This window comes from Cheilinus undulatus, linkage group 3 (genome assembly GCF_018320785.1).
Source record: "Cheilinus undulatus linkage group 3, ASM1832078v1, whole genome shotgun sequence".
Taxonomy (NCBI): Eukaryota; Metazoa; Chordata; class Actinopteri; order Labriformes; family Labridae; genus Cheilinus; species Cheilinus undulatus.
Genome location: NC_054867.1, coordinates 4,557,342 through 4,584,035, shown reverse-complemented (window position 1 = coordinate 4,584,035; position 26,694 = coordinate 4,557,342). Strand labels below are relative to the sequence as shown.

Sequence of the window (26,694 nt, the reverse complement as noted above, 5' to 3'; positions counted from 1 at the left end):
TCAGTAATATCCGTATCAGTGGTTAAAATGTTATGCTCTGACTTTAGTCTCTGCATTCAAAATTAAACCGCTGGATGTCAAATATTTTGACAAGGGGAGAGGTGAAATGTACAGGCCAGCGAATTACATAATTAATGGATGCAGTGTGGACAGTGAGCGTGCGATGCTGCACAATGCAACACAACATCTGACTCTGCATGCTGCTGTTAGGACATGGTGTAAGATAGAACATGGACCACCAGTATTTTTTCTCCCCAGGGCCTTTTTAAAAGAAAGTAAAGCCCGTAAAATTAACAAAGAGGTTTCCCACGTATTTTGCTTGTATCGTTCATGCACACATGAGAGCATAGCAAATAAATTCACAAAAACATGAATAAGTCTGAAGGAAAGTCAAACTCAGCCTGTTTATACAAGAACTGATGGGCCCTGTCTGACAGCCACAGGAAATATGCAGCCATATATCACACACCAGAACTGATGAGGGAACACTGCATACATTTCCAAAAGTTACTCCCTGAAAACAGTCTTTTACAGTGACTTTAGTGACTTTCACAGCAGCACTAGACACCAATCCTTTTCTTACTTTTGCTCTTTTTCTTGGTGTCCTGAATAACAAGGAGAAGAAAAGTGACCGTAGATGCTTTCACGCATTCTGCTACATATAAAGTACCCTGGCCTGTGTAATGTGCACTGACCAGCTCTTTTCATTTTAAAAAGGTACGTGCACAAAGCATCCTGACAACCAGAGGCTCCACCTTATGAATGATTCATCCCAAATGATAGGAGTTACAATTTAGAGGAAGAGGGGGGGCCGAAAACCACACAGACATTATACGTTCTGGGCTGAAATTGTCTGAATCTCCTGATATTGGTAAATCGTGCTGTGGCCGGAGGAAATAGACGAGCTGTGGCGGAGGGTCTGTTCTCCATCCTGAGCCAATTTCATGGCCTTACATATATCCTGCATCCAGGGGGGGCTTGAAATGCCTCCCTTTGTGTCCAAGTGGGATTGACTTGCAGAAACTCCATCTCTGAAGGCTGGCCTTGAAATGTAGAGTCGTTACCAGCCATTCACATAAAAAAGTATTTGAATTTCATGTTCAATGTACGGTAATATACAGCATACATTTTCATGAAGCAATAACCAGTCCGTTGGCTCATAGGCATCACAACCAGGGCAGGATATTAGTCCTGCTTTTTTTGTTTTCATACTTCCTGTTCTGCTGTCAAGCCTTTAAAATACCCTGAGATTACACAAACATGAAAAGGACGTCACCCCTAGTACTGTCTTTCATCACGAATGGTAAAAATTAACGGCCTGGCTACTTTTGGATTTATTTTTAATTTATCAAATGCTCTTTTCACTATGAACTGAAACAGAGTTATAGTGAAGAGAGAGGGATGGAGCTGCAGGCGAAGTTCTGTTGGAAAAAAAATCCTTTGTCACTCATTTGAAATGTTAGAATTGAAATTCAGTTTGTGGGTACTAACAGAGTTGTGTGCTGCACCTACACAAGGTGGATAATGAGAGGTGCTGACAGAAGTCGGAGCAGTTAAATTTTAATCAAAAACATTTCCAGCCAAGATCTCATTGGAGAATCTGTCCCCACAAATGCTTAGAAGGCCGTATCGTCTCCTAGTGGGTGTCGTTTTCAGTCGTCACAATGCAGTTCCTTTTAACCAGCTCTGTAACCATGCAACACACATACACAAACAGACACACACACATCTCCTTTTATCTAAATCTCCACCCATCGAGCCTCTCCACTGGCTGCCTCCATTTCAGGTGTGCATGTTGGGCTACTTTGAGGCAGGAGTTGTCGTTGTGGTGGTGGAGGAGGACATCGAGGGGGAGTCAGAGGTGGCAGGAAGAGGGGGCCGTGGTTCAATTCCTCTGGTCCTCATGAAGGACAGCAGCTGGTCTGGGATCTCTGCGAGGACATCTTTGGCCAGTCGGGCCATGCTGAGGACCTGGTTCCCTGACCGGTCGATGTAATCCCGGAAAGGAACAAACTAGAAAAGAAAAGCAAAAACTGGATGAAGGGACAAGGAAACTGCTGAACTTGGTGAGCTGTCAGCAGAAAGCTCAGGGCCTCATTCACTTATATCAGGGATGTCAAACTCAACAGCAGGGGCCAGATTCTGGATTCATTCGTTTATCATGTATCTGATCAAAAAATACATTTATTCTCAAATTTGACACTTTAAAATGATGAAACATCATATAAACACAGTTATACCTGCTGATGCATGTGTGGAGATAGTTTTTTTTAGTTTTAAATGAGTGTTGAATGAAAAACTCCCACAAAGTTGCTGCATTTATGTTCATAATTTCATATTTTGCAGCTACGTTCAAACACTTCACATCTGAAATACTACTAGACCATATTTGAGTAATGTATTTTTGCAAATTATTTAATTATATAAAAGTGTTAAATTGAAAAAATCAGTGAAATAGAATTTAAAATTAATTTTTATTGTGCCATTCTTTAATTTGCATATTAGAGTGCTTATAAGTGCATAATTAAACATTTTATCCTGTCTCCTCAGCACAGAAATATGCAGATTGCTCTGGAGTGTTCTTAGATTCTTTTATGGATGAAGAAAAAAAAAATCACAGATAAGAAAACTTAAATGGATGTCAGAATCTTCTTGAAAACTGCGTAAGAGGGTTTAAGAAGAAACTTCTTCTGGAGGAGAAAGAGGCCCATAGTCTGTAAGTAAACCTGCAGTTTCAGTGAGGTAACCCATTGGTTTTCTGAAATGGGCTCTTCAGGCCTGTTGGATGCTGTCTCCATGTTGAAAATGCCATCTCAAACTGTCTTTTAGTCAGTCTAACAACAGGACCAGAGCTGGGTTTAGGCTGGTCTTTAGCCTTCTTACACACTGCTACAAACTCTAATGTATCATAGAGAGCTTCCCTCCACTGTGCTGGTACAGATATGACCTATTCAGGCCCATTTTTCCCTACCAGGCTGCTAATATGTTGATTACATCTGTTAAAAATGGGCAGAGTTTTTAACAGTTCAACTCTGTTGGATTAAAACATCAGTGTGCGTGCATCTGCATGCAGTAGATGCAAGTGCACTGGCATGCAAACTTCCATACAAGCAAAAACAGGTTTCCATCTCTCAGCTCACAGTCCCATTAAAAATGTTATTTAAACTTCAAACTTGCATACATTTAGTAGAGCGGAACAAGCTCAGTCAGTGTATGCTGATCTTTCTAATGCCTCCTCTAATATCAGAGCAGACTGAGCCACAGATTTGAGACTGAAGTTAGGTGGTTTAAGACACGGTCATTTTCTGCTTCCTTAACATAGAAACCTATTTAAGAAAAACACACACACGGGTGCAAACAGAAGTGCAAGTCCATTTGCTATTTAAACAACACAAGTGTATGCATTGGTGGTCCCAGAGTAGTAGGGTGATCTCTCCAGCTAGTGCCCTAATGTTTGAAAAACACAGCAAAAGTAGCCTCTTGGATGATCCTGTGGTAGCTTAAGCGGATAAAGCACCCTTCAGGGTGCCCTCCAAATGGACACAACTTGATAAAGTGCTTTCTGGGTGCCATTCCAGTAGATAAAACCCAATAAAGTGACCCCTAAATTTGTCCAATAAGCACCAAGTGCCATTAACTTCTCAGTATGAAGTTAATTCCATTGCATCTTTCTGTATATTTGTGACATAATTGGTCAACAGTTATTAATTCTCTTTTTGAATTTCAGAGGTGTAGCAGGTATAATCATATGATAAAAAATTTTATCCTAAACCAGAGTTTTCTTCCAAGTTACCTTTGTGCGCTTATGCCCCATCATGTTCAGCAGGTGCACTTTTTTATTATATTAAAAAAACATCCCATGTTCTATCACTGAATGCACGGCATGGAAATGACAATTGCAAATATAAAATGCAGCTGCACAGCATGCCAAAACGACCTGCACTGGGCACACAATAGGGCAGTGATTCCCAAAGTGTCAGCTGGGGCCCTCTGGTGGGTACCACAGGCACTGCAGGTGGGCTGTGACAGATCATTTATACAGGGGTGTCAAATTCAACCGTAGCAGGGGCCGGATTTTGGATTCAGGTCTAACCTGAGGGCATAACAGGGTCACCTTTTTAACAATAAACTGTCAACCTTGTTTAACGATTTTGACATTTAAAAGTTAAAAAGATAAGTTTAAAGGCTCACAATCTGAGACAAGTAAATTTATTAGTTCAAAAAGGTAAAAAAAATGAAATGCAAATTGAAAAATAATGTTCTTTAATGGCAGAAATTTTAAATTGTGAGTCTTAAAGGTCAAACTATTGGATTATGACATCAAAGTCTGGAGTTGAAAATATGAGGTAAAATACAATTGGTTAAAAAGGTCAAAATATCACTTAAAATTAGAATTTTGAATCTTAAAGCTCAAAATATTATACAAGAAGTCAAAAAATGCTCAAATGCTCAAGAAATGCTCAAAGTATGAAATTAAAAGTCAAAATCCTAAGTTTGAGTCCTACTTGTGAGATGCTAAATTGAAAATGTGAAATTAAAAGACAAATCAATTTCTTTTCTCACATTTACAACTTCTTATCTAAATATTTTTACTCCTTACTTTTTCAGATTGTGTGACTTCACAAGGATATCTTAAAGCATCAAGGAAATCTGCAGACCTCAGACTGATGGGCCAGTTATAACAGAAATACGAGATCATCTTCCGTGCCGGATTTAACTGTTCCACGGGCCGGAATTGGCCTGCGGGCCTTAAGTTTGACACCTGTGATTTTTTATAACTGAAAACCTTACAAATATATTTTGAAACAAATAAATCTGATTTTAAATGACCATAAAATAATTGAAAACATGTTGTTATTTTAAGTCAGATAACAAACACAGCCAGAAGTTTTAAGTCATGTCACCTGCTTTCTGGTTTAAGAATTCATCAGTGCCTCTGGACTCATTACTGCGACTAAGAAAGCGTTTGCAGAAGCATTTACAAAAGATGATTTGTATTCAAGTGAATTTTCAGATGCCTGATCAAAACAAAATTAAAATCAGTGGCTCATTAATTCTACTGTGTGACTCCACAAAGACTTTCCAAATAATGTTAATATATCTGAAAGCCAAGCATTCTCCTCAAAATTCTCAGTTATGAATAAAAGCTAAATAAAAAGTAAATATTTGACTCTCATGCTATAGTGATACAGGTTTTTTTGTGGGCCCCAGAAGATTTTCAGGTCTCAAACTGGGCCGCAGCACACTAAAGTTGGGGAAAGGCTGCAAAAGGTCCCTGTGACTCCTGAGAGTTAACAGGCAGAGTATATGTGAGGTTTCACCTGGACGATGTCTCTCTCTGCAAAGCGTCCTCTTGAGGAAACTCTGACCTCATCTCCATCCAGCTCCTCCATAGCTGCAGAAAACAAACACAACATTTTCCATTTAGGTCAGAATATAACCGCATACAGCTTTTACTGTAGGGAGTAGACACTGGTATGTGGGTATACGCCTTTCAGTGGTGCTTAACTGCAAATATGAGCAATGAGTATTTTTGTTTATATACAATAGTATAATGATGAATTTATCCAGACTTGAATAAGTCACATTATAACTCTGACTTCCATTCACTGAGGTCCATTTTGCATGATTCTGCTCATTGTTATGAGTCTGTGTAGAAGTGCATTTTGTTGCTTTTCATTTCACTCATTTCTGTGAAATTAAGGAGACTGAAAAAAATCTTCCTCCTCCTGTTGCCTCATGATGCACAAATACCACAAGCTTGCAGCAGCTGCATGAATTCACTTTGGTAGGGTTCCAAAAGTGGGGGTTAGAATCCCCAGGGGGGTCACAAGACACTAAAGGGGGGTTGCAGGATGCTTTTAACCTTGCAAAGCAGATGGAAACACCCATTTCCGTGTTTCTCACTGGCAAATCCATCTTGCAAAGCTCCCGTCTGAACCTGGTCAGAAAGTCACAGGACCAATCAGCAACAAGGGGCAGTACTTTCAGGCGTGGCGGAGTCGTGACGTAAGCAAGCAGCAACAAGAGACCAGTGCAGTTATGGTGGAAGACATTAGTGTAGATGCTGCTCAAGTTTTAGCTGAACTTGAAGACATTTCTTCGTTGAAAGAAGAACAAAGTACAGCAGTGAGTTGTTTTCTTTTCAAAGACGAAAGTCTACAGTCACCATGGTTCGTGCTATGCAGCTTTCTATGGAGTTTACTCATCGGTAGTGGTGCACCTCTGTTCGGGGCTATGACGTCACGTGTTTTGTTGCTCTGGTTGTCCTGTAAAGATTTGACAAACAGAATGTTCATCCAATCACCCTCCAAGTTTATTCAAAGGCTCTGCCCTTTCCCAAAAGTTATCTACGGAAGGTTTTTTCAGATGGATGTGTGAAACAATCCATCTGGCGTGTCAGGTTAAGATGCTTTCCAAAACAACAAAGAATGTATTGTAAATAATGTTTAAAAAGATACCATAGTTATGAAGTGAGATTTGAACCTAAATGTAAATGAAATGTACAAAAACTAACTTAAATGTGGATTTGTATATGATGTTTTGTGCAGCATTGTATACCTTACACACACAGCAGGAGGAGGCAGGGGTCCCTGGTCTCTGTTGCTGTTATTTTGGGAGTCATGGGCTGAAAAGTTTGTCAATCTCTGCACTAGGGGAATGTTCTCTTGCAAATTCAACACTAGACTGCAGCAATGCAAATCAGTACCTGCAACAAGTTATTTCCTACCTTTTTTTAAAGAAAATAATGGAATCACAAAAGCATTCTTCTAGCTGAATCCTATTTTAGTGAAACTTTGTGCACAGCATAGAAGATGCAACATCTAAAACACTGGATTCATGGCTGCTCAGAAACATCTCCTAATCTCTGCAGTGGTCATAAAGTGTCGAAGCATGCAGGCTGAAGATGACAAGAGACTCTGGTTAGTGCATTTAGGTTTGACCACAAATATAAACAACATCTTAGTTATTTACTCCAAACTTGACTCACTTCCACAGAAAACAAGTTAATTATGTCTCAATAGACAAAAACTAGAAAAAGCATCTATTTAAAGTGCATTAATTTGTCTTGAACTAATTTATCTTTAACCAAACCTCTGAACATCAGAGAAAATGAAGCCCCAGCACTGAAAATGATGAATGTTCTTTGTTTGCTTTAAAACAACACTGAAAACAAAAATCAAAATAGAAAAGTTGATTTCTCTTTATAATTATCTCAACTCTATGCAGGACTTCTACAAAGATAAATAGAATTTTAACACTTTTTGCAACTAAAACTTCCATTGTTTTTCAGCTCCAACCCGTTGCAAATTGAGACAACAGTCCTTGGAGACGAACTCAGAGTTCAGACCAGAGACAGGTTGGAGTCCTTCTGCATCACATCTGTTCCCTGCTGCTGTTGCAGAGGAGGAAAAAACAATGACCCCTCTGTGACCCCGCCTCATTAGTGCTCATGTATTCTATAGGTAGGACGGTAAAGTTCCTGACTCCTGCATCAGTCTATTTATAGTTTCTTATCAACTAAGGAAATTTGATGCACAAGTGACAATCTGTGGCTCTTCACGCTTGAGTTTAAAGGGGGAAAAGAAAGGACGCTGAGGGAGGGGTGATGATGGGAGACGGGTGAGGCTACACATGGCGCACAGAGATGGCAGATGGTGTTGGGAAGCAGCAGGGGAGAAGAGCGGGAGAAGGAAACATTTGACATGCCTGCATGAAAGAGGAAATGTTGAAACAGATAATGTGGATTGACTAAGACCTTGTGGACAGGAGAGGATTGGAGAGAAGAGCCAAAACAAGAAAGCAACTGTGGCTGAAAGGGATATGAAAGAAGGGTTCAGGTGTGTTGTAAACCTTGGCATTTTAGGGGAAGGTCCGCAGAGATACAGAGCCTGAAAGAAAACCTCCTGCTGCCTTCAATCACACCTTGCAAGTGTGTAGATTCTCCACTGTGCCAGTACTCTCAGAGGCATGTGTATGAATGGAAACTAGAGTCAGCGCTTCGGCTTTCAGCTCTGATACTCTCTGACTCAGAGGAACATACGCAGAGAGCATGGTTCAGTAGATGGAGTTCCTAGAGATTCAAACAAAAGAGCTGAAAGACTAGCAAACTGTAGAATGATGTAAACATCCATCTGTAATAGTAGGGTTAACAGTATGGCTGTCAAACAATTAATTTTTACAGTAGCATTTCGTCCTTGAATTTCAACTGTTGATTGTGATTATTAACATTTTATCTGACATTTAAATTTTTTGCATTTTGAGTTTTTAAGTCCATTTTGCCAGTGTGAAGCAGTTTTAAACACTGTCTTGATCTGGGAATCAAATGACTACCGTAAGATGTATTTTTTGACTTTTAGATTTATCACTTAAACAAGAGCTGCACTGCTACACCAGTGTGTTATAAAACCATGATTTATGCTAACCTGACATGCCCGATAGATTTGTTTCACACATCACAATGTGTGAACGTTCTGTCTGTCACATCTTAACGGGCCAATCAGAGCAACAAAACATGTGACGTCGCAGCCCCAAACCGAGGCGCGATGCTACCGAGGATTAAACTCCAGAGAGAGCAGCATAACATGAACCATGGCGACTGTAGACATGTCAGTACACAACATTTGTCGTTTTTGAAAAGAAAACAACTTACTGCTGCTCTCTGTTCTTCTTTTAAGAAAGAAATGTCTTCAAGTTCTGATAAAACTTGAGGAGTATCCATGCTTTGGCAGTACGCCACACCAACACATTTCTTCATCACAGTTAGTGCTGAGAGCAACACGGAAAGCTTTCTGTGACAGGAAATGATGTTGTTGCTCTTCTGCCACCCCTCTTTGGCCTGACTATGTGATAGTTACAGGGAAAGGGTTAGTTGTTGCATACAGCTAATGAGTTGTGTCCCAGCTAATGACTCTAGCAGGCCTGCTAGTAAAATCATTGCCAATGTGGAAGTGCAAAAAATTGCTATACCGCGAGTGTCCACTTGAGGCTGGCTGCAGGAACGCCGGGGGTCCCAAGGTTTACAGCCTGGTTCAAAACACCAAACATGTCTCATTAGCTAGTGGCTTATTATGCTCCCACTGTACGGGGGGGAATTTTTTTGTACCACGATCGTTTGGATTATCTTTAGGATAAAAAGCTGATTGGCGCATCTCATTTGATTGACAGATAGCTCGGCAGGCAGAGGCTCCCTTTCTGTCAACCGGAATGCTAGCTAGCAGGCCGACAGGGAGTCACACTTAGTGGGTGGGCCATTACGTTGATCCAAAGTTCAGCTGAGACCACGATTTCAATATGGAAGCCTCCGTGGATTGGCTTTAAGAGCCGTTTGAGTCAGACGACTGATGTCACACGGGGTTTGTCCGATTCTTTCTACAGTCTATGGCTGGGACTGAGCAGCGGCGCATTTGTCTGAACCAGACAACGTGTCTAAATCCAAACAAGCACAGAGAGCAACACTGAAAGCTTTCTGCCGCAGAAAAATGTTCTCGCTCTACTCTTGGTCTGTTTCAGCATGGCTTTCTGATCATTGCAGTTGGCTTGTCCTGTACTGTCCGCCGTTAGCTGTTAGCTTCGATGTTGCTGTAGTTTACTCCGAACTGGACTGCTGTTCTTGTAAAAACCAGAGCAGAGAGCCACACCGACAGCTTGTCTTGTGCAGAGGAGAGGTTTTTGCCCTTTTCTAGAAGTGTTGTCTTACAGCAAAGAATTCAGAGAGCGTATTTACTCCCACGCTCTCTAACTATAGCTGAGCTGATGTGTGTGTCTGTCTATGTTTAACCATTTAGATGCAGTGGAAGAAACGCAGGAGGGGAGGGGGGATGACGCTGTCCAGGATTCATCTCCACACACACAGGAGACATACAGAGAGAGAGGGCAACATGTAGCTTTTTATATTTCAGTAACCACTTACTATAGCTTTGGCTAAAAATAATAAACTACTCACAATCATGATAACATCACACTGCCAGAACACAAATTTCAGTCGGGCATTTCAACAGGCATCCCAGATAGATGTGGTCAGCTATATTCTAGATATTAACCTGGTCTTGGTACAAAGTAACGCAAATTAATATAAATATGTAATCTAAAATAAGTGAAAGCATAAATATTCACCCCATGCCATGGTTCTGCAAGGACCTATAAGGATAAATCGTGCAGAAGAGTATGAGTTAATGAATCTGATCCCCTCATGACCCTCTCCAAGAAGCTCGACTCTGATTGGGCCTCAGTGCAGCCTAATTCATCTATGGAGCAGACCTAGGTAAAAAAAAAAAAAGCAGCTGAATACATTCTGAGAACTTGATTTAATCTTTTTGTGAAGCAATGAGCCGACTTTTAAAGCTAGTCAAGTGTCAGAGAGGAAATCAGACCCACATGGAGAGTTTCTGTATTTTGACCGACAGAGTAAATGGGTTGAAGGGGAGGAAGAGTATCAAAAGATGATTCCCTGACATCCTCTGAAGCTCTTCTCTTTGCACTTTCACCACCCAGACTCTCTCAATCTTTGGACTCTCCTGGTTCCAGTGAAGTGATCATGTTTCCACTATTTAATTTGGTTTCTTATGTAGATGATGTAGAAGTTCTCCTCAGATGTACTATCTCCATCTTGAGCTCATTACACTCTGCTTCTCTTCCTGTCATGCTCCTTCAGTTCCATCATCTCTGCTCTAATTTCTCCTCTTCTCACACTCAGGCACTCACCCTTAACCCCAGCCTTAGCTCTCAACTCTGAATAATAGGTCCCAATGAGGCTTTCTATACTTTCTGCTAGAATAATTTCCATCTTTACCTTTCATCATCTGCCGATTTAACTCCAAGCATTTGCCAATTAACATCAGGCACATAACTGTGCATTTAAAGACTGCTGATCTTTATTTTCTGTGAGCTGCTCTGTATAGGAGACTGAACTTGTGTCAGAGTGCACAGATCAAACTGTTGTACCGTATCTGGGTTCATCACCAGCTCATTAACAGAGCATGTTGCTGAAAAAACACAGCAAGTCCATTTATCAGGCCTACACTCTAAGTGGAATTTACAGAGATTTGCATTAAGAGTAATGAGTTTGCCATTTACTTCAAAGAGAAAATTACTAGCATCACATCTAGCACTTTACAGTTACATAAAAAAACTCTGACCTTTCATACTCTTCTTTTGCACAACTGTCAAAACTAAAGTGCACAACTTTAAACCTGTTAACATCAGTGATCTAGAGAAAGTAATCCATCATCTCAAGTATTCTACCTGTTCCATCAATCCAGTTAACACTATTTAAAGGTGTCTCATTGTGTACTACAAGATCTTCTACATATTATTAATGCGTCTCTCCAGTCTGTTACAATAAATTTAAATATAAAATAAAATAAATTATGAGAAATTAAAATACAACGAAATAAAAAAGACATGCAAAAGAGGTAATAAAATTAAAATTAAAGTAAATGGTAACTTTACAAGGACCTGAGCTCGTATAGTGCTTCTCTAGTTATCCGACTACTCAAAGCACTTTAACACTGCAGGTCAGACCTTCTCATTCACTTCCACTCACTGACCGTTCATTCACTGATGGCAGAATTGACCATCAGTATTAGTTAATCCCATTCGTACGCTTCCATACCTATTTACATGCCACTGACACAGCAGTAGGAGCAACCCGGGGTCAAGAGTCTTGCCCAAGGACACATCAACATGTGACTGCAGGAGCCAGGGATGGAAGCCACAAACTTCCAATTGTGAGAGGACGACACTACATACTGAGCAACAGTTGCCCATTTAAAATAACATAAACTATAATATGAAACGAAAATCAAATACAATTAAAATAAAATAAATTATAAAAAAAAGAAAGAAAATATAAAATAAAAAATAAACAAATACCACAAAAAATGAATTTGAAAATTGGATAAAATTAAATAAAAATCACTGAAATAAAAATAAGAATTTATAATCAAATAAAATAAATACATAAATGAAAAAACAAATATGATAAATTTAAAATCAAATTAAGTGAATATAAGAAAAATTAAACTAAATTCAAATAAATAAAATGTAAAAATGACTGAAAATAAAATATAATTACAATACCCTAAAATAAAATAAACCAGAACCAGAATAAAATAAAAAAATAAAATCAAAAATCAAACAAAAATATCAGAAGATAAATGAATTTAAATTAATTGAAAAAAGATAAATTGAAAAAAATATATGGAAAAATGATGAAAACAATGAGAACAATAAACAATAGAAAATTTTGTGAAAACAATAAAATTAATCTTAAATGAATAAATATAATTGTTGGCCATCAAGAAAACTAGATTTGGACAGGCTGCACTGATTCTTTTTCATGGAAATATTAGTCTAGGTAAAGTTTTGCCAACCTACAACATTCATATGATTACTCCAGCTGGCAGCACGTCAGCGAGTTTTAAAGCACCACATTTAGAGATGCCTTTAGGGTGTTGTGACTGATGTCTTATATGGTCGTCCTTGAGGTGACCTTGGATATTTATGTTTTGCAGAAGTGTGGCTGACATTTCGTGTCTGGTTTACTGCATTCCCCTGATAAATAATTAAAGACAGGAATGAATCATGAATGACTGATAATACAGGCATGTAAATGAGGGTGTTAAATAGGAGATTTGCATCTCAATGCTGAGGAAGATGAGGGGTATTTAACAGGCAGGCATCTGAAATGTTCATGAATTTAGCATCAGAATGAAAAGAAACAAAGGAAAAGACTTTCAGCTGTTTTTGCTGAACATGTTTGCAGCTGTAAACGTTCACACAAACGCAGGCGAGCACACACACTTACCATCAAACTCAGCAGGGCCGACTCCTACTATGATGATAGACATGGGCAGGGAGGCAGCCTGTGGAGAAAACACAGGAGGGGTGAGAGCCAAGCTACTGTTCCCACACTCAAAAACACACACTGGGCAAAACAAGCTTAAATGTACAGTCTCCAAAACAGAGGCCTGTGGATATCTGGTGGCTAGAAAACAAAATATTGTGTACCATTTTTCACATCTTTGTTAGGAGTTGTTCCACCTAAGCCTGGCTGAACTACAGACTTTTTTTATTGTTGTTCTTCACATATTCAGTTTGATTTGATGAGGTTTCATCAACAAAATACACACATTTAGGCTACAGATGCCATCTAACATGCAGTTTATGTTTAATCCTTAAAAGGAATCCTGCATGATCAGACTAGTTCATCTTGTTGGATAGATATTTGTATCTCTCAAATGTATATTGAACTAAAAGATCTCACTAGAGATCTGCATTTAGATTAAATTTGAGCTCATAAACTCACTAGGAGGCTGCTATATTTTGTTCCACAGTGGTAGTGTGACGTCAGTGCCGCAGCGCTCCCTATGAGCACTCCTCACTGTTGCTATGCAGTAACTGTTTTTTTTTTTTCAGATGGTTTTTCTGCTTGCAGCTGTTGCTGCCATAACAGCTTTCTTATCAGACATGAGTTTGCTGCGTGTTGGTTTTGTCTCCCTGCTGTCAAAGCGCTGCCATTACTCCTAAGTTTTACATCAATAAAAGTCCCTACAAGTGACTGGATTCAGTGTATAGTTGAAGCATGCTGGGAGCTTTTCAAAATAAAACCATTATGTACACACGAAGAGAGTATCTCCAAAGAAATGCTAAAGTGGGCTTTTACTTTGAAAAGCGCAAACCAGAAGTGCTTTCATACTATGTTTACCTTTACCTGAACCATGTGGAAACAGAAAGCTTCCTTAAGAGTAGATGTTTGGGGAACAGCTTTATTAAACAGACACATTTTAGCTTGTGGCCCTCATCTGGTTCATTGAGAAACGGATTTCAAATATATTCTAACGATGTGGACACAATTATTTGCTACAACAAGGTAAATATGGCTCTGTATTTATCATTTTCCTGTCTAGATGGACAGATAACCGCTCTTGGTGCAAATAAAAAATAGAAGAGACCATACATTTTTAAATTCTCTGTGCATAAGATGTGCAGTGTCTCTGGGATGCAGACCTAACACTGGCTGCCAGTCTGAAACAGCGGTTACTACATAAGAACGGCGAGGAGCGCTGCGGAACTGTGCCAGCGCGGACCGAACATGGTGGCATCCTGGTGACTTTATAAACTCAAAATACTCAAAATGAAGATATCTAGTGAGTTTTTTTTAGTTCAATATACATAGAAGAGACTTCAATGTTGATCTTTGCATCAGTGAGGTAAAAACTTCTTCTTTTTTGCCAATCATGTACAAATAAGTGTTTTGCCTGCCAGTGTTAAAATGAGCTGAAAAGGTTAGATTCTAAAGTACGGATGCAATGAACCGTTGATGTTATGGACAAAATCTGGTGAAAAAATGCCAACTGTCGATTCGTTGGATGCATGTTTTCATGCTGACTACATACATTGCATTGTTTTCCAGTGCAGAGATTGATGAGGAGTGAGTCATCTCACATCCTCACAATCTTTGCTCAGAGTTGCACGCAAAACAGTGACTGTGACATGACATGGAAACAAAACAGCATAATGGCAGGAGCTGATGCAACATCATCATCTTCCAAAATCTATAAACTCATGAGTACTCAGGCTCAGCACTGCAGATAAAAGTGTTAAACTTCATGCTGCAGAGCCTCAACTAAAGTCAGGAAGCACAGAGGAGACTATATCTGTTGGCTTCAGTACCAAAGCCAGACTTTGAGGCTAACAAGCAGACATGGGAGCCCAGCATGAGTCTGGAGTTGTTGAGACATTAATTGTGGCACTCACAGCTGACAGAGCTCATCCTTTCTGCTATGAACCCTCTGAGGTCAGCGCATGCACTGCTGCAGCATTTAAAAAAAAAAATTTCATTAATATAACTGCCATTTCATGTTGTGGAAATGTGGTTCAAACACCTCCATGAACAGACAAATCTAATCTTTCAGAGGTACAGGGCCAATCAGAGGGCAATGGGCACATGCCTTAACCTCTCACTGTGCGCCATTGGTTGAATCCTTTGCCAACCAATTGTCACTCTGGAAACCCTGAGGCCCTTCCTATCACAGTTCTTGCAGGAGAAGTAAGGTGGGAGACCAGACCGGGCGGTGAGAATTGACCCTGTTGATCTCTGATGATGCTGGAGTGAAGCTGAAGTCATTAATAAGCCTCATTTATCTCATATTTAAGGCATTTGGTGAAAATAGAATGACAAACATTTATGTTAAAAAAATGTTATGACAACATTCCAGTTTATTTCAGTTTATCATTCTATTCATATATTCCTTTATTTTAGTGAATGTTAGACTTCAAGCACCAAAACAATCACCAAACTAACCCTTCACTCTGCATGAGTGAGGAGTGCTTTCACAAAAGATTCAAAATTTAAAGATCGGATTTCGCATTTTGGCTAAAATAACTCTTTACATGGTCCTCCAGGACAAAAATGGGCCTCAGTATGCATAGAGCTGAGATTGTCCTGAAAATTTTGATATGAAACACCTTGGTATTGTGTTATTTGCAAGCACCTTAAAAAAGTGAATGAAAAAATAATGTAAACATTGCAGAAATACCCTCATACCTCAGAGGGCTAACCCCTACTGGGGCTTTTCCACTACAGCCCAACGTGTTTGGAGGTGAGGCTGGCTTGCTTTGGCCTTGCTCATGAGCAGAGCTGTAAACCAATCATCAGAAGACTGTTCTTTAACTTACAGTGCTTAACAAATTTATTAGACCACCTGTCATATTTGTCTCAAAGACCATCCAGCATCATGAAGTGCTTTAATGTGGACTCTTTCATTTTCAGTCAGCTCTCCACGTTTTACCATTTTGAACAGGAATGAGGGATTTCAATGAACGATTTGAATTGTATATGACGGAGCTGCCGTTTTAATGCAAAACAAATTTCAGATCTTGCTTCTGACAATAAAGTATTATCAAATCAAATCAAATTTCAAACTGAATTCACCCAAATTTGAGCCGGCTCACTGGGCTTCTCTGAGAAGTCAGAAATGAATCAAGCATAACATTGAACCACTAAAACTCATTTTTCTGTTCAGGGATGCAAGTAAATAACTTTAATTTGACATATTAATCAAGAAATATTAATGTGCTTTACTTTTTTCCAGTTTTTTGTAAATCAGTAAATTTGAAAATTCATGGATAACAATCATAATTCTATTTTAGCATTAAAAATATCATTTGGGTTAAAGAGCTTCTACATATTTGTGTACTAACCATTGCAGAAACATAAAAAATGATTTTGGTAATTACCAATGCTGTTAATTTAGGGCAGCTGTGGCATAAACCTTACTTTGGTTAGGGTTAGAGTGGACTAATAAATTTGTTAAGCACTGTATATGCCGGAAATTCTCTCCTTTTGATGTTAAGGGTGAATTATTGTTTGTTTACTGATCATGGAAAGAGAGAGACGCGCCCTCTTTAAAATTAAAGAGAGTGATTTTTCACTCATTTACATTTTTTACGTCCTTTTATCTAAAAACTGCCTCTTTTCTCTTATCTCTACTTTTATTCTTTTTTTTCTCTATTCTTACAGTAAAAACTGGAGAAAAGTCTTATCATATTAATATTTAACCTAAATGAAACTTTATATCAATGATATGATAATGGGCTGGGTTCGCCCATTATTTTCTATGGGCGGACCCAACAGACACACCTGGATTTGACATGATGCAATGCATCAAGTAAAAAGTGTGTTTTCCTGAGAGAACAGCTGTTTGTACATCTCTACAGCATACTGGCAGCACTGTTTGAGCGAACAGAACAAGACATTTTGCATTATTTTCTGTCTGAGGTGTAGAATGAGTGGGAGGCCTCAGTCTCTGATGAAAGGCTACTGCTCTTATCAGTGTTTTTACTTACCTGGTAAAAATACAAAAATTCACTCATGAATGTTGTGCTCACGTCAGATCTGTTACCTTAATCCACCTGTCTCTGATCTCAGATCTGCTCCTCCATGCAGATATTTGTGCATTTCACTCATCTTTTTCCTATGCTGATACTGACCAACTTCCTGCTGCTTTATATGTCTGTAAGCACTGTACTTGTTTTCTCAGTCACACCGGCTAGTACCGCATAAATCCAATTTCCCACTTTGTGTTGTGATTGTATGCAAAAATCTGCAAACAAATCACCACAGCTAAGTGTTTTATCCTCTCTTTAAATGCACCTACTGTTGCAGAAAATTGCACTTTAATCCAAATGCTTTCCCTTAATTCAATTCTATAGACCTATTTCATGCAATCACCTCCCACATTTCCATTTTACTTCCTATTCAAACACACACGCTCTCTTTAGTGCCTCCAACTCTCTGGGTGATTATTACTTTTGGTTTCAGAGGAGCCCCACAGCACAGATCCAGACCACAGGGTCTTTTCAATTCCCTCCTGGTCACTTCCTTTGATTTCTATGTGGACTTCAACACAGGAAAATGGTGAGAGGCGGGAACTTGAATTAAAGAAAATTAAAAATGTGAGCACCACAGCACTGCTGCAGCCATTATTATCCACTGTACAGAGGATTGTCCAAATACCTGGAAGGTATTTGTGAAATCATTTCCCAGCCTTCTGAAATATTTTAATTTATTTAGTTACATGAAAAGTTCTGTAAGAAACATCATGTTACTTTGTCTGTTTATTAAGTCCCTGCATAAACATCTCGAACAGATAGGAATAGGAGCCATCCATCCATTTTCTATACCTATTATCCTGTTTGGGGTTGCGGGGGGGCTGGAGCCTATCCCAACTGTCACTGGGAGGGAGGTGGGGTAAAACCTGGACTGGTCGCCAGTCAATCACAGGGCTGACATGTAGACAGACAACCAGACATGCTCACATTCACACCTATGGCCAACTTTAGAGTGCTCAATTAACCTAATGAGCATGTTTTGGTGGTAGGAGGAAGCTGGACTACTTGGAGAGAACCCACACATGCATGGGGAGAACATGCAAACTCTGCACAGAAAAGCCCTGACCAGGAAGCAGACCAGGGACCTTCTGGGACTATAGGGAACCTATAGTTGCTTGCAGGAAAGCAAGCAACTATAACCTCCTTAGACCCAAATCTTTGTTTGGAGAGCATTTTTATTCTCTCCCACTTATTTGAGATGAATATGGTCAGGTAAGTTAAAATATCAGTGTTGTCGTTGAGCAGGAATTTCTCGGAAATTTTCCTTTCCAAAACCCCCCAAAATTCCATAATTTATAAAAATGTCTTCAAAAATTCTTAAATATATTTTATAAAGTACCCAAATATTTCTCTAGATAGTACTCAAATCTTATAGTAAAAAATCCTTACAAAGCCTGAAAATTCCAATAAAAATTTCCCCAAAAATTCCATGCAAGTTCCTGAAAATTTCCATCAAATTCCCCAAATATTTAAGTAAATTCCCCCTTCAACTTCTTAGCAAATTCTATACATTTTCAAGAAACATTCTCAAAAATTCCATGTAAATGATGGAAATAACCCACACCCCCTAAAGTTTTCTAAGAAAAATACTGAAAAATTTCAAAGGACAATCCTGAATCCCAAATTCCCAATCCAAACAGTTGCAAATGTTAAACAAATAAAGTGCGGATGAAGAAACTTGTTCAACTCCATATTTGCTTGCTTTGTGTGCCTGATGAGTGAAGTTACTGAAAGGATGTTGGATGTAATAGGTAGTGCTCAGTATTTGGTTCATTGGTCTCATTAGCATGAACAATAAAGCTAAATAGGTCATATAGGCCAGGGGTCACCAACTCAATTTTCATAAGGGCCAGCTTTTTCTTGGCTGATGCTGTGGGGGCCAGACATTGAAATAAGTTAAAATAGGATCAATATTTTGTCTAATTAACACATGCTTGTAAAAATATCACTTCCTTTCAAATTAATGGAACTTTAAGCATTTAACAGTGAGATCAGTCCCTATCACCTTTACTGCAGCCAGCCACAAGGGGGCAATTGAGGCTACATACGTATTTAGCTACATACGTATTTAGCTACATACATATTTCTGGAGCCATTGTGATTTCTTTCACTGAGTTTATGGCCTAAAAGGTAAACTTTTTGTATTTTGGAAACTCCCTTGTTAAAAATCAGGCTTTAAAAGGAACATATGTCTATCTAAGGTCACATATTATGCAAAATACACTTTTCAGGCTTTTCTAACAAACACACAGTTGCGACAAAAAGTATTTTTCACATTTTGCAGGAACACTTAAGACCATCTGTCCACCAACTGAAGCTCAACAGAGGATGGGTGGTGCAACAAGACAACAACCAAAAGCATAGAAGTAAATCAGCAACAGAACGGCTTCAACAGAAGAAAATACGCCTTCTGGATTGCCCCAGTCAGAGTCCTGACCTCAACCCGATTGAGATGCAGTGGCATGACCTCAAGAGAGCGATTCACACCAGACATCCCAATAATATTGCAGAACTGTTTTGTAAAGAGGAATTGTCCAAAATTTCTCCTGACTGTTGTGCAGGTCTGATCTGCAACTACTGGAAACGTTTGGTTGAGGTTATTGCTGCCAAAGGAGGGTCAACCAATTATTAAATCCAAAGGTTCACATACTTTTTCCACCCTGCACTGTGAATGTTTACACGGTTTGTTCAATAAACACATGAAAACATATCATTTTTTGTGCAGTATTAGTTTAAGCAGACTGTGTTTGTCTATTGTTGTGACTTAGATGAGGATCAGAACACATTTTATGACCAATTTATGCAGAAATCCAAGAAATCCCAAAGGGTTCACATACTTTTTCTTGCAACTGTATGTGCTCCTGGCCTGTCCACAGTCCCCCCAAGAATCAGAAAAATCCCCCCCCCCCCTTTCTCCACCTTTCAGAAAATGTGTGCTAAAACAAGTCGTTCTCAGATTTTCCCTTCATGATGTCATGTGGGGAGTTAGCCCCGCCCCCAGGTTCCTGCTCAGAAGAAAGTTCCGCCCTCCTCTCCTGATCCTCCTCTCAGCTGAGGGCCACATTCATTAAGGCCTTGTCCACACGGAGATGAAAACGATATACAGTGCCGTGAAAAAGTATTTGCCCCCTTTCTGATTCCTGAGTTTTTTGTATAATTTTCCCACTTAAATGTTTCGGAAAAGGATGGTAATGATAATGTTGTTGCTGTTGCATCAGTACACCAGGACAGCTTGTCCTTACAGTTAGAGACGGCATAAAAGGAAATGAACCATTTTATGGCTTTGACTGAAAGGTAAAGTTAAAACTTAAAGCACTTTATTTCAACAAAGGATCCTAAAAGGTACCTTTTTGGAAAAATGTACTACCTGTAATGAAGTACTACCTGTTAGCAGAGATTTCTATGAGCCAGATAACATTTAGATACTTAGCCGTGTTGTTGACTTTTCTGTTTGTTCTGTTTGAACCATAACCAGCTGATTGTTTTTATGCATAAAGTGATACTATGTGCAGCCTTACTCATGTCATTTGACATTAAAGTTAAATTTCACTGAGTAGTTTCCAGGAATCTGTCCATATCTGTTCTTCTTTAGTCTATAGTGTGGTGTTGTATCGACTCACATCAACCACTGACTCTTTAGTCTGAGCCATGTCTGAGATGACGCCGTCTGTGATCATCAGCAGCACAAAGTACTGGGACCCATCCGTCACTTCTGCAGCACACCTAGAGTGAAAGACAGACACAGTGATCAGCAACTGAGGTTTAAGGATTCAAAATACATGCAGAAATGTTTGTGGGCAAGCCTGAATATTTGAGGTGAAGTCATTTTTATTTCCCAAAGCAAGGACTTTTAAAAGTTTCATCAATAGTAAGGCATTGCCTTAATTACTGCATTCATGTATATGCTGTTATTACATGGAGTATCCTCAAATACTTCTTACCCCTAGAAACCTGTACAATCTAAAGGCTGACTTCAAACTCACTGAAATCCCTCTGTGTTGCTCATTCACACATGCCTCTCACAGAGAAAGATTTTCATGTTAAACAGGAGGAAGTAGGCAAGACATCATATAAGAAAGGCATCACTGTGGACCAACATGAGGGATGACGCTCGTCGTGCACCATCATGTCAACCCCCCAGTGCTTGTTGACGTTAAAAACTCTGTTTTTTTGCATAACACATGCAGCTCACTCTTCAAATATGGACATTTATGCGAGATACCTTAAAAGACTGACATTCTTTGCTGCAGAGAGTCGCTGGAGGCCCATTTTCAAATCATGAGTATGAAGAACCCATTAGGAGTTTATTAACTTAATATATCCTCAGACAAACATGGAATGTCTTTTATGTTTGATGTTATGAAATTTATATTCAGTGTGCCCATTAATTGTTCAGTGTCTTACCATTAACAGTCTTAATTATGTAGCTGTAATTAGCATGCACTTCCAATTCATGACAACATTTATAATTAAATGAACAGAAGTTATTGTGCTTGTTGAACTGTTCAGGAAGAGAAATGGTTCCAGATGTCCAAAGTTGTTGCTGCACTTATGCATATTTTAAATGAACATTAATGACTTTGTAGAGTGGAGACGTCACTTATAAGCCTTAAATGTTCCAGTGTTGGTTTTTGAAAAGGCACAAAGAGTTTGTGAAACCCCTGGTCATCACACTCTGTGCTCTGTGTTTCATAAATACCCAGACTCTAGGATTCGTTACAAGCTCTCATTGTTAACTGAAGTTAAATTTTAGATACACTCTAAAATGAGTGGCTGCTTCTTGATTAAAACTGTGGTGGTTTTGTAAGATTACAACTATAATGACAATAACCTGCAGTCAGACCTGCCCACAGAACAAGCTGGGCCTCTGGAAAACCAAGAGAATGGGCCCTCCCCAGCTGTGATTAGGGCGATTATGGCAAAAATCTAAATCATGATTAATTGAACTTTTTACCTCGATTACGATTGATGAACGATTATTCCACCTCCAACTCTGTTTGTTCTGTAAATGTTTTTATAAAATTAAAACTAATGACTGAAAGTAACATGCACAGATTAACAATATGTGTATTTATTGAAACAGTTGAAAAAAATCCCACATCAGCTGAAATGAAAAGGTATGATAGGATATTTTGTAAAATCCTTTATTATTCCAGAGCATAAATAGGTAAAATTGTGCTTTGATAAGTAACTGTTCCAGTTAAATATAAACTATGGTTATCACAGATTAATTCTAAAAAGGACTATGATTTTGCTGACCTCCTCATGGGTCCTGCTCTTGACTGGGCCCCACAAATCTCTCCCCTTTATCCCCCCTTATGGCCGGCCTTGCCTGTAGTACTAGAGTCTGTTTACTTTGTAGCTGTTGTTGCACATTTGTCATCTTTTCAACATTGGCACACTTTTCATGGACATCTAAAGATGTTTCTCCCATATATACTGTGCCATAGTGACCCAGGTGACACAGTCATGGTTGACTACGCTTCCCTCTTGAAAAAGCATCCTTCTAAACCTCCAAAAACTCTGCCTGTTTGTGTTTACAGTCTCAGCTGGCTGGCTGTTGTACCTTCATATCTGGGGAAAAGTCTGTGAGATCAGATTTTTGATTCCAGCTATCATCTGCTCGCATCCTTTAGGCGGGCAGCGCTGACCAGGCAAAGCTCCCCCTGATGGGTTTTTCTCCTCACATCAATAATGCGGCTCACGAATCTTTGCTGCCACACTGAAAGTCCCAAACCACAGAGTCACCTTGAAGTCTTTCAACAGAAATTCAGATTCACATCTATGCCAAATGCCCACTGCTAGAACATGAAGTCTCAATCACTCCATTCAAATAAGGCTGGATTACCTCCTTTTGTGTTTTTAATGATCAGCATCTATGTTCTTGATTCTTCATTGTTGTCTTCTGAAATTAACAGATCATCTCAACCTTTAAAGGAGCGATTCAGACTGAAATCTCTTGTGGCCAATATAACTACCATTACCAGGTACCTTACACCGTTCCATTTCAAAAATACCAAAACACACTATACTGCCAAAAGTATTCGCTCACCTGCCTTGACTTGCATATGAACTTTAGTGACATCCCATTTTTAATCCATAGAGTTTAATATGACATCGTCCACCCTTTGCAGCTATAACAGCTTCAACTCTTCTGGGAAGGCTTTCCACAAGGTCTAGGAGTGTGTTTATGGGAATTTTTGACCATTCTTCCAGAGGCACATTTGTGAGGTCACACACTGATGTTGGACAAGAAGGCCTGGCTTTCAGTCTCAGCTTTAATTCATCCCAAAGGTGTTCTATCGGGTTGCAGGCCAGTCAAGTTCATCCACACCAAACTCTCTCATCCATGTCTTTATGGACCTTACTTTGTGCACTGGTGCACAGTCATGTTGGAACAGGAAGGGGCCATCCCCAAACTGTTCCCACAAAGTTGGGAGCATGGAATTGTCCAAATGGTATGTCCCTTGGTATGCTGAAGCATTCAGAGTTCCTTTCACTGGAACTAAGGGGCCAAGCCCAGCTCCTGAAACACCACCCCACACCATAATACCCCCTCCACCAAACTTTACACTTGGCACAATGCAGTCAGACAAGAACCGTTCTCCTACCAACCGCCAAACCCAGAGTTGTCCATCAGATTGCCAGATAGAGAAGTGCAATTCGTCACTTCAGAGAACACATCTCCATCTCCCATTCCATGAAGCTCTCTATGCACTGTTCTTGAGCTAATCTGAAGGCCACGTGAAGTTTGGAGGTCTGTAGCGATTGACTCTGCAGAAAGTTGGCAACCTCTGCGCACTATGCACCTCAGCATCCGATGACCCCCGTCATTTTATGTGGCCTATCACTTCATGGCTGAGTTGCTGTTGTTCTGGAATTCACTGAGCTCCTGAGAGCGACCCATTCTTTCACAAATGTTTGTAGAAACAGTCTGCATGCCTAGGTGCTTGATTTTATGCACCTGTGGCCATGGAAGTGATTGGAACACCTGATTTCAATTATTTAGATGGGTGAGTGAATACTTTTGGCAATATAGTGTATATACAGCTGTTGGGTATCAACCTGAACCCTTCAGGCTTCCCTTATTGAACTTTCCAGATCTTAAACAAACATTGCACATTAGTTTTGGTTCATATTTTAGTTTAGTTTTGTTTCAGAATTGCTTCATTTTTGTTTAGTTTTGCTTAGTTTCAGTGTTAGTTTTAGTTTCTTTTGGGTTTCATGTCAGGGCTGAATCAACATACATTACATACATACATACATAAAAAGTATATTCAAACAGGCTACTCTTCACTTACCACTGTATCTACCTAAAGTGGTAGTGAACACTTTAACATTTTTTTTTCAGCTGAACACTGAGGTATGTGACTGAACTATGATAAAACACATCAAGGCTGGTGTTATTTATATTTACACTCAACACAAGTAGATGTAGCTTTCTCTTTAGCATACTTTTCAAAATTGTACTAAGTTACCATCCATCACTGAAAATATGCTCATAAGTTCAAATAAAGAGAATCATTCCTGTCTCCTGGGTACATCATTAATATGAAGTTTACTATTTATGCCAGTCTGGGTTGTTTATAATACAAGTTGTTTTTTATTTCAAAATTTACTGTTACCCTTGCTATTAATGTCACAAACAGAGGGATGAACTCAAGCAGAATGAAATCAATTAGAAATGGATGATATAAACCTCTCATATTTGATTTTGATTTTTTTTATTTGGATAAAAAAAACTGCACCGACATGAAAGAACTGCTAACAATCAGCAAGAACTGACTGCAGTCCTGAGAGTCTGTGTGCATTAAATATAAATCAAAAACTATGTACAAATATTTCAAAGTATTCTCAAAATTATATACAAAATTATATAGATAAAAAAAAACTGCACCAACATCTCATGGTACTGCTGTCAAAGAAAGAAAGAAATGCTGACAATCAGCAAGAACCGACTGCAGTCCTGAGAGTCTGTGTGCATTAAATCTAAATCAAAAACTATGTACAAGTATTTTCAAAGTATTTACAAAATTATATACATAAACACTGTACGTTGTCCATGAAATGACAAAAAAAAAGTCTCAAGAAATCAATAAAGGACATACGTACATGAAAGTAAAGTTATTTACAAGTATTTAACTAAAAAACATAGAAACAGTCCTCCAATCAATGACAAAATTGTCCAAATAAATAAATGGAGGAGGAAGCAGCTCGCGCTCCAACGACAAAATTGTCCAAATAAATAAATAAATAGAGGAAGAGGCTTGCACTCCAGTGACTCCTCTCAGCATCCAGGGCCTTCTTAGGTAGTCTTCGAAACTACCCTGAACACCTTGGGTGGGACACTGGAGCCGTCAGTGGGGTTTCCACACCATGGAGGCTAATGTGGACCCTCTGTGGGCTGCTCTGAAGAGTCCAGCGCAGCAGACTGCTGTACTGGACCTTGCTGCTCCATGGGAGGCTCAGTCACACCTGTGAATAAACAGACAAAACCAGCAGTCAGTCTTCTGCTATACTGCCTCTTATAGGGGGACCGTACATCACAGTTTAAGCAGGTTTATAGCTCAGTGTCCCATAATCTATGATCTAAACTAGCCACAGCTAGAACGCTAGAACTCCTAGTGTTGGTGCTATTAACACATCTCACACTGTGATTGGTAGAAATATTTCCATACCTCCAGATGAAGCACAGGCTTTCCTCCTGATTCTGATCCTCTTCCTTTTCTTCCCCTTAAAAACAAGAAACACATCAGACGTGACATGATCCTCAAATCAGAAATATCAACCAGCTATCATAAAATACTGATTGGATTTCAGTGAGTAAACAACACAACAAATATTGTGATGGATGAGCTCTGACTAAACAGTGACAGTAGTGAGAAAAAAAACAATATGGTGCTGGTGTTTCTTATTAGTCAGTGATACACTCAATAAAACATTTTTATGTTACAGAGCAGCATTTATAACCAAATCTTATACTTTTTGATTTCATGAGGTCAATAATTGAGTATCGTGTGGAAGAAAACTATACCAAATCAAACCGTTTGCCTTGTACTGCAGTTGAAAACCTGATCAAATCACAACTTTTACTGGGACTGAGCAGTGAGGAAATAGTTGTGATCTTAGCCCAGTATCATCACATCATCATTTGTATCCAGGCTTTGAGGATATATTGCTGTAAACTGGGGCTACTCAGAAGAAATCTACACACTGGCAGCATCTAGGAGATGATTGATCTAACCAGTGTTTTGAGTTTTGTTTCTCATGAATTTACAACTGTACTGTGTTGTAAATTTATGACTTTATAAAAGCTTACATTTTCAAATTGACATAGCCAAAATGTTCCAACGTTAAAACTCAAACATTTTTAGTTTTTCTTCGTAAATGAACAGATCTGAAAAATATCCCATCCAAGCAGGGTTAATAGTATGTGTAAGTTTGTGTTAGCAGGTTATACTTACATAGTTATCAATATGGGACCAATCAGGGTACTGATTTCTGTGGTTGAGTCTCTCTACATCAGCCAGACAGAAATAAACAGACTTGTCTTCCTTGGACATAGAGCGCCACTGTGGACGGATGACAACAAGAGGTCAGAAAACACAAAATCATACACTGACACAGTTTTATAGTAACAACTGCACAAAGATCTACATTCATGAGCGTATTTCTGCTGTGTCAGAGCATTTCTGTGACTTGAATGTGCATGCACATGGATACCATTGGTTTATGCATGTTCTCAAATGTCTCGATGTATGTAGAGTAAATGTCAGTGCCCTCTTATAATGTGATGGA

General features: G+C 39.1%; 1 protein-coding gene across 1 annotated transcript in view; it reads right to left on the bottom strand.

The window, feature by feature from the left end:
- Positions 1-625: 625 nt before the first annotated feature.
- Positions 626-26,694, bottom strand: part of LOC121506932 (copine-9-like) — a 330,340-nt gene continuing 304,271 nt past the window's right edge. The window contains exons 18-21 of the mRNA XM_041782988.1: positions 20,517-20,619; positions 12,809-12,866; positions 5,322-5,395; positions 626-2,013 (exon numbers count right to left, since the gene is read on the bottom strand). Coding sequence (XP_041638922.1) covers positions 1,801-2,013; positions 5,322-5,395; positions 12,809-12,866; positions 20,517-20,619 — 448 coding nt within the window. The 3' untranslated portion in view covers positions 626-1,800. The remainder of the gene's footprint in view (positions 2,014-5,321; positions 5,396-12,808; positions 12,867-20,516; positions 20,620-26,694) is intronic.